This window comes from Neodiprion pinetum, chromosome 1, assembly GCF_021155775.2.
Source record: "Neodiprion pinetum isolate iyNeoPine1 chromosome 1, iyNeoPine1.2, whole genome shotgun sequence".
Taxonomy (NCBI): Eukaryota; Metazoa; Arthropoda; class Insecta; order Hymenoptera; family Diprionidae; genus Neodiprion; species Neodiprion pinetum.
This window is the reverse complement of record NC_060232.1, coordinates 10,892,345-10,905,467: the sequence shown is the minus strand read 5'-3', so window position 1 is coordinate 10,905,467 and position 13,123 is coordinate 10,892,345. Positions and strand designations below refer to the sequence as shown.

At 37.4% G+C, this 13,123-nt stretch overlaps 1 protein-coding gene and 2 long non-coding RNA genes across 3 annotated transcripts; 1 reads left to right on the top strand and 2 right to left on the bottom strand.

Annotated features, from left to right (window-relative positions):
- Nucleotides 1-1,493: 1,493 nt before the first annotated feature.
- LOC124214499 (uncharacterized) lies at nucleotides 1,494-2,289 on the bottom strand. The gene is made up of 3 exons (XR_006882129.2): nucleotides 2,172-2,289; nucleotides 1,819-1,907; nucleotides 1,494-1,639 (listed from the first exon to the last, which is right to left on the bottom strand). It is a non-coding gene; the product is annotated as an uncharacterized lncRNA (long non-coding RNA).
- Nucleotides 2,290-2,575: 286 nt separating this feature from the next.
- Nucleotides 2,576-3,772, bottom strand: LOC124214504 (uncharacterized). The gene is made up of 3 exons (XR_006882130.1): nucleotides 3,655-3,772; nucleotides 2,790-2,911; nucleotides 2,576-2,629 (listed from the first exon to the last, which is right to left on the bottom strand). It is a non-coding gene; the product is annotated as an uncharacterized lncRNA (long non-coding RNA).
- Nucleotides 3,773-5,697: 1,925 nt separating this feature from the next.
- Nucleotides 5,698-12,526, top strand: Sap-r (Saposin-related). The gene is made up of 14 exons (XM_046609095.2): nucleotides 5,698-5,939; nucleotides 6,590-6,695; nucleotides 7,847-8,210; nucleotides 8,354-8,662; nucleotides 8,772-8,960; nucleotides 9,184-9,303; nucleotides 9,434-9,742; nucleotides 9,857-9,991; nucleotides 10,061-10,228; nucleotides 10,442-10,667; nucleotides 10,762-11,076; nucleotides 11,275-11,414; nucleotides 11,518-11,760; nucleotides 11,926-12,526. The coding sequence occupies exons 1-14, from the start codon at nucleotides 5,900-5,902 to the stop codon at nucleotides 11,980-11,982; spliced, it is 2,721 nt and encodes a 906-aa protein (XP_046465051.1). The 5' UTR covers nucleotides 5,698-5,899; the 3' UTR covers nucleotides 11,983-12,526.
- Nucleotides 12,527-13,123: the final 597 nt, after the last annotated feature.

The window sequence follows — 13,123 nt, the reverse complement described above, 5'->3', positions numbered from 1 at the left end:
ACGGAGAATGGCTGAAGTTTGAAAACAATTTATATAAGAAGTGCGTTCTTCCCTACGGTCATCATAATTCCCTGATTTTTTCCGATAGGCAAAATTCCCCGACTATTCCCGGTTCCCCGGTGTTCCCGATACGTCGCCACCCTGATTATCAATCATCGAGCAAAAGACCCGTCCAATTCCCGTGATTAATCTACGCGCAAAAAGGCGCGACCGATTAACCCGTCAAAAAACCTTAAATATCTAGAACTTGTCGCAAAATTCTGTAGAAACCCAATCCGCATCTGCGTCTTTTGGAATCCGACACATTGCGATGCGAATTGTTCTTCCGAGATGCGAGTCAAGTTCGGGAGGGAGGTCGGAGGACATGCATTATTGTGTGGCGTGACGGTCGGCGGTCCTCTTCGACGCGACGTCTTCGAGCTCAGCATCTCTCCCCATCTAGCGTACCACGGAACGCGGTAGATGGTCCAGAGAAGCGTATTGCCCATTCAGACGATCACAGAGATCAATTGAATGGAATAATTATCGATAATGACTGAGTAATTAAATTGAATAACGACTGGAAAATGATTGCAGAGCGACAAGAAATGGGTTATTGAACGTCGTTAAAATTTGAAAGCTCTCTGATAGTTTGGAGACTCTTATACAGAGTCTTTCACGTGCTTTTGGAGGACAATCACTGTGATCGTTTGAAGCTGTGGATTACAAAAGTTAGTAACATCGCGGTACATCGCGACCTTCCTACCCTCGCCTGATTCCCAACGGAACCACCCAACGGAAATGTTGAAAAGAGATTCACACGCACATCCACATTAAACCCCGCGACGGATCCCAAAACGACCACCTACCTACCCGATTACCTATATTCGCTCTAAGCGATTCTCCATTCTTTCCAACACACATCATTCTTCCTCATTTGCACCGTGGTCACTGTGGCTTACTGTTTCGTTGGTTACCTGTCGGGAGCAAAATGTTTTTGTACCGTAGTCAGCGAATGTACTATTTTAGCGATTGCTGGCTGACTATCGATACATCAACCTTTTGTAAGACGGATTAAAAACATCCTGCATGCTAATCAGCATTTTTCTAAGCGAGCTAAGCCTGTGGTTGTACGACAGCTGCAGAGTATTGAAAAATTGAAAATAATTCAAAATATATCATGCAAATTGAATACGTTACGTTTTGCCAGACTTTGAAATGTTATTGATTAAACAATCATTGGAACATGTTTAAGCCTCAGGTGTATCCACCACTTAAACGACGTCATTTGAAAATTCAAACATAGGTAGGTAAATATCTGTAGCTAAACACTACTTGTTTTCGCGAATATCGAGTAAGTGATGGTAACCTGTCGCGATGCTCATTCCACTTTCAGCAACGTGCAAAATTTCTAAATTTGAGTCACTATGGTAGAATAGATCGACTGCAAAAAAAAAGAACGATTCAACTTAAAGTCAAGCATCGTTGCGATCATGAATGAGCCTATCCATACATCTAAGAAATCAAAGATTCGTGTAACAATTGTTACCGCCACGCCACAGGATGGAGGAGTCCCAGGGAAATACCCGTAACCTAACACATGCAAACTCACCAACGTTGCTGAGTAATGGAGAAGTTACTCGGATGTCTCTGCTTAACTCTGAAAAAGCGAAAAAGCAAGCTCGAATTAATTTAGCAAACTGGTTTTTCAGTTCTCAGATAAATTATTGTCATTGTCTACTTCCATATTTATTCGCCACATGTTAGGAAATGACAAGAGTTAGGCTTCAAATGTACCACAGTGAATTATCAAACAATAATTAAAATAAGTTTTCTCACCTTCTCCAGGTTGCTCCGCACTTTTGCATGTAATGGTAGTAGTTCTTGTAGCATCTCAGGTTGCATGGTGGTTGAACACACTTTTCACACTGCAATAAGAATGTAATAAAATGTTACTCGCACAATGTACTCGGATCAGATTTTATGTCACTACAGATTGTCTGTATCACAATAAGTGATTTGCATGATATTTCAGTGATTTCTGATTCATTTATAAATGAACTGCAGAAATAAATACTAGAGGGGTAATAAAATAAGCACGGATATTGAGTAAGTGCCTAAAATTAGTGAACAACTAAAATCATTTACGATCAATAGGGACATGGAAATCAACAATCATATCGAATATGTACCTTTCAGTTCTATTCACTGTATAGCGGGTGGATAAATTTTCAGTTTCTTGACAGAGATCGTTTGTTTGGGTTACGTCACTCAGATCATGGCTACATATGGTCGATAGTGCTACAATGTATAGTGTGCCCCTGTAAACAGATAAGAAATAACATTTTATGAATATTTGTTTCGCAAATTTAACATATAAGACGGTGAAAATTTACTATTCTATTTGTAAAGTATAATGAAGAACTGAATACGAATCAATTTCAATTAACTGACAAATTTCTCAATTTGAAAATAGCCTAAAAGTATAATCAAGAATCATCTTAAATGTCTACCTTTCTTATAGTCTTTCACAAAATTGCGACCTCTTCAGCTTCTGCAGTTTGTTTTCCAACATTGTATTACCAGGGTCACTTAATGAGGATACTTGCCAATTTAGATCATTTCTGCAGTATTTGAACTCTGTAATCAACTAAAACAACAACATTTTGTTAATATTTGATCTAATTCAACGGCCATATACTCAATGTTTAAACACAAGCAATTTTGGTTTTGTGCCAAACTGTGGAAAGTCTCATCGATTACGTCGGATTACATAAACAAGTGAAAAGTGTTTGGAGATTGTTTTATACCTGTCGTTTATATGCAATAAATTCATCAGTTTCGCTAGCGAGTGATGTCTTCCAAGATTCATTGACAGGACCTTTTAATCTAGGTTATCACAAATGCTACTCAACATTGTTGGAGTTCCTTTCTGCAATCAAGTAAGATAACACAATATTTTGTTAGTACTTAATGAACTTTAATAACAATTTGAACAGCACTCAGAATTCCTGATAGTCGTCCTAAACATAATAAGTATCAGGAATCAACAACAGTTGACGATTTAGATTCACTCGAAATTATTACGAAATTGAGGATTCCTCTACAGATCGATCTCCAGAAAAATATTCGGAAACAAATGCAACCGCTTACAATCTTTTGTTACATAGGAAAAAAGGCCAAAATCAACTACGCAATAACATTTATTTAGTTTCATTTATTTATTTAATTTCATCCGCAAACCGATATCAGACACATAACTCACACAAAGGTCACCGTCCGCAAGGCCCGTTTTTTCAGAATATTAGAAAGAAAACCGCAACGGAAGATTATCGGAGCATTTTCTTGTCACAAAACGCTTGTGACTAGTCAAAAGTCTGCCCGAGAGCAATTTTAATCTGAATTAATAACCTGTTCAGTAAGCTCCGGGAAGCTAAAATCTAAAAATCTGCAGCTCGATAATCACACTCGATTCCAAGCCCATTCACACTTTTTATGTCGTAGCTGGTTACCTAAACTGACTGAGTTAAGCTTGCTAATGATGCAACTACGCAGTTTACCGAAGGTCGGCCGCACAAACAATAACAAACGACATCCGACGCTGAGAGTTGAGAATCGAATTCGCTAAGACCTGAAGTTGCACGGTAGAATGGAAATTTGAAACAAGAAACTCACCTTCGATGTCGCAGCCTGCTTTTATTTCAGTAACTCGCTTCTTTCGTGGGCCAGACGCTGCATGCCGTTCTTAGATTATTCACAATGAGTTTCGTGGGAATACACTGATAGAATAACGTTACACAGCCTTTTTTTTAACCACAAGGTATCGGTGCTTTGCCATGTTCCGAATATAAAAACCTGCACATGGCAATCTGAAGTTTCGAGTTACGGCTCACGTAGTCTCACTACGACTGCTCGGAAGCGACTGACGTCGCGCTCCGCTCGGAAACGAGTTTCAACCGGTCGGAAACGCTATGCGAGTAGCACAGAACGCGGTCACATGTTGAAAAACTTGCCGTTGCACGCGGCGTCAAGTGTCAATTGAAATTTTCTAGCTACTTCCGACCAAATAAAATATGCGTTCCGCTGTTTTCTCACCTGCAGCAAACAGCTGAATGCAGCAGCAACATAAATGCTCTGATTGGTCAATGATTCTGGTGTTCTCTTCAGCATCTCTCTTCAAGTAGAAACAAACCTATCTTTCTACAGCAGTTGTTTCTGATGACGAAAACAGTCTTCTATTGTATCACTTCTATGATTGGAGAAATAAATTATACATTTTTCGATTCAAAATCTATTTTCTACGTGGAATTATTAAAATAAATATGCTATTCAAGTGAAATCTCAATATTTGTCGATAAGCTTGTATAAAAAATTATTCCGTTGCTCTGAAACAAAAGACAAGACAATTCCTAAAAAAAAAAATACTTTAGCAGACCTCTGACGTGTTTTATAGATAATTTCGACAAGATTCTTCACTATCACTATACACTCCGCGATTTTTATCCCATTCAATTGATCGCTGGCTTGAAAATGAGAAACAAAAAGTATCAAGTCAACGCACAAAAGGCGTATTTAATTTAAAGTTGAGAATTTAGTTGTTGATAATAGAATCGATTGAAATGCTGCAGGCTGAACACATTGAGAGTGCTTTACTTTTTATACACAGTTTACAAAATCGCTAAGCAAAAGACACGATCGATCGATTTGCATTATCAGGGTGGCGACAATTTTGCTTAAGTATAAGTATAATTGCTTAATTTTCCCTGATTTTTCCCGTAAAAAATTTTATATAATATTATATATGATGTATATTTTATATAATATTTAAAAAATGTATAACTGCAAGGAAAAATCCAATTACAATGTTTCTTTTTATAGTAACAAACACAAAAATAATATTTTTTTACCTATAAGATACAACCAAGTTCGTCTTCCAAATCTATGAAGCTGTGCTTGGCAAGCGTAATAATAATATACGCACGCAGAAGTATGCACATTTTGAAAAAAAAAAAACTAGAATCCTTCAATTAGTTGAACAGTTGCGGCCCTTTAAACAAAAAACGAAATTTACACAATTTGTAAGCATGGGTTTTCGTTAAAAAATGAGAACAGCCGTACAGAGGGATAAAATATTTTTATAGCAAAATGAAATAATACGGGTCTCTATAAATCCGTTGAGGAATGACATACATTTTTACTGAATCGTTTGAATTTTCCGCCCCGACCTTGCTGGGCGATTTGAGATGAACCGGCCCTGAGCCAATATTTGTGCAATAATAATGCTATTATGCTACATATTTCTTGAGCAGGAAAAAGCAGCAGCAGCAGCAGTTTTCCCCTATCACTTTCGGCGCAACGACAAGCCACAAGATCACAAGAAGTCACGACCTATTTCATGAGCAGCGCTGCTGCTGCGTAAAATTACCAAACTGATGCTAGTGAAAACTAGTAAGTTGCTAAATCACTGCTGCTTTTTACTGCTCATGAAATAGCAACCTAAGATATCCTTCCTGCCGTACACTCCATAATTCGCAACAACGATGCGACTTGACGTTCTTATCTTTCAGCTGCTGTTTTCGCAGTGGTTTTCACTAAGTCCATAGTTGTCAGACAACTCTGTTTCGAAAATACACCGCTAGATAGCACTAACAAACTAAATGCGGTCCAAATCCGCTTGGTGACTCGGCATGCGAGACTCACGAGACGACGTAGCTGTCAGTCCGAATCACGAGTCGAGCAATCTGCAGTATCGATACTCGTAGGAAGGAAGCGAAGTAGAGACGGCCAAGTCATCTTGAGCGATCTTCAGTGTCAGCGAGTTCGAGCTTGACATTACGTGCGGACGGTGGATAGGAGTGTTATTCTTTTTCTTTATCGAAATTTCGTGCACATCATAAACACCATTGGCATTGTTTACAATATGAAGACCATATTATTAGCGCTTTGCGCGTTTGTAGCTGGTAAGTTTTCGCCTTCTAACCAACGATCAATTGACAGTCCGTGGACTTTTCTCTTTGTTGACTTGCGACGTAATTACCAATGTTAATGACCCAACTGCGCCAAATGTCGGATTTTCTGATGATTTGGTAACCTCTAGTTGCTGTCCGATGACCTCCAAGTATCCCGAACCTTCGTTTGTAGAATTTTTGCAAGCAAGACAACACGAATGAACAAAATTTAAACTTCACCTTTCACCTTCTCTTATTTACAAAAATAGCCGCCTGACTAGCAGAGTAGATGATTATTTTTGCAATATCTTACAACTCGCTGTTTACTGCTATCACGTACGCTGCTAAAATCCTTTCGGTCTTTATGAATCAGAATCCAAAATGTAGAAAAATATTTCAGTAATCGAGATGTAGCCAAGCGAATCACTCATATTTCAGAGATTAGTCACATGTAGTGGGGACATACGATTTATTGATCATTAATGTCGGATGAGTCAAATCTACCAGGATGTTGCAGTTTAGCAGTGATTAATGCCGTTTCCTAGTAACACCTAAATTATGTATTTTCATAATTTTACCACACTGACGAATTTATGGGTTGTGAAGAAAATAACCACCACCAACTTCAGGTTAAACATCGTCACATTTGCTTTGAATTTCAGTTGCTACAGCTAGAGTGGTGATCAGTACTGGAGGAAATGATAAAACGCATCTTCTAGGTGCTAAAGCCTGTACCTGGGGTCCATCATACTGGTGTCAAAACTTGACGTGAGTATGATAGATTCGTTCGAGAAGCTTTCATGTTCCCATCTTTTTTCCCTCACTCGACTCTCCTCCTACCTCAAGGTTTCACAATGTTTTATCCATTGCTTTTATGCCGGCGTAGCGATGTGTGAGACTAAAGGTCTCTAGATAGTGATATTTTCTAACCACATGCATGCATACTATCAGTGCAACATTCCGTAGCTGTAGCTTCTCTCCCCTTACTTATTCCACTCTTTATATCATCAGCATTTCGTCACCTCAGAATGTGTTCCAAAACATAAGAATACGCTACAGTTCAGCTCACGCATCAAGCCAGAGTTATCGTCAACAGACTTGCAATCAAGAGCTGCTTTAACGTTATTGAGTACTAACGTGGCAGTTGCCTTCTGAAGTTAGTCATAGCTGAACCATTGCCCTCCTCATGTTATACAAGCCTTTGTGTTCGTTATCAGAAGACAGTATGGATGTTGGTGGTTTACTGATAAAAGAGTTTTGATGTCTCGATTCTTAATGATGAATAATAGCCTCGTTTTGGATAAAAAATCAGAAGAGCTGAAAGGGGAAAAGAAGGGACCTGCAAAATCTGATGTATAAAATTCGTAAACAATAGCCATATATTCTGGGCTAATTATATTTCAATGCTTCTTTCTACCGCATTCTTGTTCTCACTCCAAGTTTTCAACATATGATAACACCCGTTGAATAGGTTACATACTTTGTGTGACTGTTAATATTTCATTTATACTCAAGTTCATTTGTAAGTTGCAAAATAAAGTTGTCTGTCAATCTGTGCATGTATTATAAATAGCTACCTGCTACTTGGTTACTTCAAACACTACACACAGCAAACCCCGTGTTTATATAGTACTTCGAGAAGTTGTAATTGATTTGTTCACAGTATGAATTACAAAAGGTCGTAGCGGGAGTTGGTGTTTGCTACATTATTTCTGGCCCAGTTAATTAATATGGGCAGAGTAAAAAATAATTTTAAGTGTTCTATGTGGTTTGAATTTGAAAAATATTGAGGTTCTGATTCATATTGTAGTATAGTAACTGATCATATGACACAGAAAATAATTGAAATCGTATTGCATTCGTTTGTGCATTTTGAACTTATGCTACTGAACTACATAAAATTGAAACCTTTTAAACAGTACTGCAGCAGGATGCAAAGCAACAAAGCATTGTATTAAGTCAAAGTGGGAAAACATGGAAGTGGAATATGACAAAGACAGTGTATGCGATATTTGTAAGGATATGGTAAAGCAAGCTAGGGATCAACTAGAAAGCAATCAAACTCAGGAAGACCTGAAGGCTGTGTTCGAGGGTAGTTGTGCTCTCATGCAAATAAAGATTATAGTCAAGGAGTGCGACGAACTAGTAGATCAATTCATACCGGAGCTAGTCGAGACTTTGGCGTCTCAAATGGACCCTTCTGTGGTATGCTCAGTCTCCGGACTCTGCAATTCAGCACGCATTGACAATCTGCTCCGTGAATATCAAGAAAAAATGACCGAGGTATGAATCTGCATTTCTTACACTTACATGATGATTACTTTGAACCACCTGAATACGCATCTCAAGAAATACACAGAATTGTGTCAGTTTTCTACCCACTCTGCTCTGCCACTGTCTAAATATGTTCAACCAATCGCTTACAGGATGATGAAATTGTTCCAAAGTCTTTATTCAACGATGAACTAGAACCTGATGAGTGTTCGAAATGTTACACTATAGCAACGCATCTAGAACACAAGTTGGAGGGAATGTCGCGTGATCAGATTCTGGAAAATATGCTAAATACATGTGGGCAATTTAGCTCCTTCTCTGATGCTTGTTCTTCCATTGTGCTCACATACTTCGAATCCATATATGAGCGATTGTCAACTGAATTCAAAGCAGAAAACATTTGTCACCTTTCTGGCCAATGTAGTTCGAGATTCCATAATCATGAAGAAATAGACGGCGAGGTAAAATATTTTCTAATACTAAACAGATCAATATTCTAAAATGTGTATCTGTTCTATGAATAATGTAAACTATCAGCAGAATAAACAAAGAGTCATTTGGTATTTACAGATAATAGAGGTTGAAGTCCGGCCCCTATCTAGTGTCGGTATGGTTGATGTTAGTGACGAACTTCCATGCAAGCTTTGTAAACAACTAGTAGGTCACTTGCAGGATCTCTTAGTTGCCAATACCACAGAATTAGAATTCCAAAAAGTTCTTGAAGGGCTCTGTAAACAGACCAAGTCCTTCGCATTTGAGGTATACCCTTAGTTTCCATTTTATTTAAATTGTTAACGTATATCGATTTAACTTCAAGTAGACTTTTCTTTATTTTTACAAATCTTTTCACCATCAGTCGGTGAAAAAAATTGCTATAGATAAAATACATGAAAGTAGATGGTTATTGAAATAATTTCCTCAAGGATTTCTGTAATATTTCTTATCCTAATTCTGACTCATTGAGTATTGTACGATTTTATAGTGCACTGCGATTGTTGACGAATATTATCCACAAATATATTCATTTTTGACGCATGAACTAGACGGAAATTCAGTATGTCAAATAATGGGTGTGTGCCCAAGACCAAGTGATTCTGTGTATGTAAGTATTTATCCAAGCAATAGATTTTACACACAATTAAAAATACACGTTCTTAAAGCTTTGGCGTCATTCCACTGAATTAATGTGTAAAGAAAAAAAAAACGATTCCAAATATGATTTCATCTATCAGAATGGACCGATATGGCCTCTTCTACCTGAAAAACCTGCAGCTATTGGTGTAAGAATAATGAACGAAAAGAAGCACAATCTTGGGGAGAACAAAGCTGGAATCAGAAAGCATAATTTGGGAGAAAATGGATCTGGACTGAGAAAGCAGGAACCCAAGTCGGAAGCTGAGGAAATGCAATTACCACTAGAAAGGATGCAAGTTTCTTCACTGGCGTTCCCTGTTGCAGGCGGTGGTAATGAGCAAACCTGTGCGTTATGCGAGTATGTCTTGCATTACTTGCAACAAGTAATCACCAATCCTACTACCGAGGTTCGTTAAGTTAATGTTCAAAGTATGTTGCCTATCTATTTATTGTGGTGAAAACAATGCCCTACACTGATCGTTCAAGTAACTCAAGCAGAACTTTTAACCTGATTTCAATAGGAGAAAGTAAAAGAAGAAATTGAAAAAGTATGTAGTAAATTACCGAAGACTGTACAGGGCGATTGTAACCAATTCGTTGATGTCTATGGAGATGCCATCGTAGCGATCCTTGCCCATGAAATTGATCCTTCTGTGGTTAGTAACAAAACCGTTTTTCAATACATTTCTGTGCGAGTAAATTGATGTCTATCAACTATCCTACAGCTCTGCCCAAGTCTGCATCTGTGTCCAACTGAGGAACTGGTCAATGCCTGGGAGTCAATTCCTAAAGATATGGTAATTGTAAGTGAGGTCGAAGAAAAACCCAGTTGTCCGTTGTGTCTCCTTGCTATCACACAGTTGTACAAAGTTGTAGAGAATAATAGGACAGAGGTAAGCAGCAATTGGATATTTATTTTCACGTTTCATACGTACTAACTGTGTACTCAAAAAATTGCCAGATCCGTTTTATCTTTACCATCGATTAAGATTAAGCAATTAATTCTGTAAGATTTAAAAGTTTGACACAAGTGCTTGGATGCTAAAAGAAAAACAACATCCATGTTTTCATTTTCTCATTTGAATAATTATCTAAATCATTAATAGGCAAGCATAGAGGCTGCATTGGACAAACTATGCATTCACCTTCCAAGGAACCTCAAAGGAGAGTGTTTAGAATTGGTAAAGGTGTACAGCAAAGAACTAGTTGATCTTTTAATAGCAGATCTCACCCCGCAAGAAGTCTGTGTATACATAAAATTGTGTGAAGCAACACAGAGCCCTGTTCCATTCATTGAGAATTCCTTCCCTACAGACAAAAATGGAGAAATCAGTGAGTTGATTCACTACATTTCCAATATTTTATCAATCGAACTCTTACAGGTAGTTTACAAGTTCATTAAAAAATTATATTTGACTAAATGTAGTAACGAATGAGATCCCGGACTTTCCGCTCTACCCGGTAGCAAAACAAGAAGTCAGCTCTGATGCAGAATGTGTGGTTTGCGAGTTTATAATGAAGCACCTAGAAGAATCTATGAAGTCTAAGAGTAGCAGAGACGAAGTTGAGAAAATTGTGCATGGAGTGTGCCACATCTTACCGAAGACTGTTAAAAGTCAATGTGACGATTTTGTAAACAAGTATGCTGATTTAGTCATTGATATGCTTGTGGCTGAGGTCAATCCCAGGGACATTTGTCAGGCAATCTCCCTCTGTGGACAACAGATTGAGCAAATGCAAGGTACGATATTAGAAATATTGGAATCTGTAAAATATTTCGTTAAAGAAGTTGCGTGGTGAAGTGAATTTCATAAAATAAAAGTAAAGTCTGCACTGTGCAGATTCGCTAAAAGTAAAGTTGTATTCAATTTTTACCTTCAGTGGATTGTTTAAAATTAAAATTCAATCTTAACTTAACTTAACGCTACTATTATTTCAGAATCTATATCCGAATGTGCTTTGTGCCAATCTGTAATATCCACAATCGAAAAAGAGTTGAAGGACCCAGAAGTGGATCATGACATTGAAATTATCGTGTCTAAAGTTTGCAAGTATATACCGTCTGGAAAACAAAACAAGGTCTGTAAAATGCTGCCAGCAGTCGAAAACTTTATTTCTGTGCACAGTTATTGATATAAGTATTTACTCATCGTATTATTTGTTCGATTTCTCTTCTGTGTAGTGCGAGACGATGATCGAAGTATACGGCCACAGCATAATCAACCTTCTACTGTCGTTCGTTGACACAAAAAAAATCTGCACTAAACTTGCACTCTGTTCAGACCAGGATTACCTAGCAATGTCAGCAGCCAGCTCAAGATTGAGACGTTTCACTAATCTTCCTAACCCTAACCTTGCTCAAAAACGGTGTACATGGGGAACAGCATATTGGTGTTTGTCCGACGACAATGCCGCCGCATGCAATGTAAGAAAATAAGGGTTAATCTGGAATCGCTCTATTACGCTATTCAACTGATCTTATTGTCACACTAAAAGGCAAACAGTATGTTTTAAATAAGTTCACGTAGGTATATACTACATCGCAGTAACCACAGAAATCCTGAAATAAATCAACGTCATTCTGTTACAGGTTGTCGATCACTGCAGGGAGAAAGTCTGGAAAGCAAATTCAGCGCCATCAGTTTAAAAATTCAATTTAAAATTTAATAAATTTAATTAAGGTAACTAAAGAGCATCAAGGTATTCGATACTCTACTATAAATAACATTGATCGAATAACACGTAAAAAAAATATGAAAAACTAATTAATAATAATCAGCAAAGCACTCTTGAGAAAGATACCTGGCATACTATAGTCTGTAACATTTGAACTGTTGAGATTGACACTACAACTGACAGCCTTTTGTTTTTCAAAATGGCAACACTGAAATATTCCTTTATTGAAACAATTCTCCTATAGTCTAGCCAGTATCTTTTATCGTATTGTAATGTTACAGTAAATTTATTAATATAATATAGCTGTCTGATGTTTAACTTTTTTATGCATTTTAATTAGTCTGTCAATTTTTCAACAGCGCAAGAACGAAAATAAATTTTCTGACTAAATTTAACTGTGATAATAAGGAAAATAAAATGAAGTTGTTAAGAACCCGCTAATTACATCGGAACGTGTAGGTTCCGTTCCACATTTAGTCGGCCAACGAATAAATTATTGCGAGTTATAAAACTGATCTTATTGTCAAGTCGTTTGTGTAATTACAACGTCCAATTTCAAATTGAATCAGAGAAGTATAAACGTAACAAGAAATGTTGAAGGTATTACGGGAAAGTATGTAAGTTTCCCAAGATTTGACTGATTCATTATATAAATGTGCCATTGTACAAATATAATATTTGAAATACTATTCTAAGAAAAAAAGTAAAAAATTTCCGTAGTAGAATATCGTAAAATTCATTTATTACTAATTTCTACATTCTCAGCTTGCCATAATTGTAGAAAAATTTCACACAACTTCACTGAAATACGAGTTCTCATAAATCGTTTGAACTTTTGAATAATGGTAACGCTGTAATATTTAATGTGAATGTCGCCATAACTATTCAGAATACGTCGGGATAATTTTCGATTAACGCCAATTCTAATCTGACTTCGGAAGATTTTCGAATGAATAAGTTGCAGAAGTCTTATCGTTAGTTCCAATACGGTCAAAAACGCGAAAGGGGGGGGGGGGGGGGGGCAACTACGGTTTTACAGTTTGTTACAGAGTGGTGAAATCGTGAATGGGACATTTCATTTCGAGCCTAGCAAACGGACATTTCATCTTGTC

What these genes read in the sequence shown, in the direction of transcription:
- Sap-r (XM_046609095.2), top strand. Translation starts at nt 5,900, where the DNA reads ATGAAGACCATATTATTAGCGCTTTGCGCGTTTGTAGCTG. An exon ending in GCTTTGCGCGTTTGTAGCTG is followed by an intron (nt 5,940 to 6,589) that starts GTAAGTTTTCGC and finishes TTTGAATTTCAG; the next exon opens with TTGCTACAGCTAGAGTGGTG. An exon ending in ACAATGCCGCCGCATGCAAT is followed by an intron (nt 11,761 to 11,925) that starts GTAAGAAAATAA and finishes ATTCTGTTACAG; the next exon opens with GTTGTCGATCACTGCAGGGA.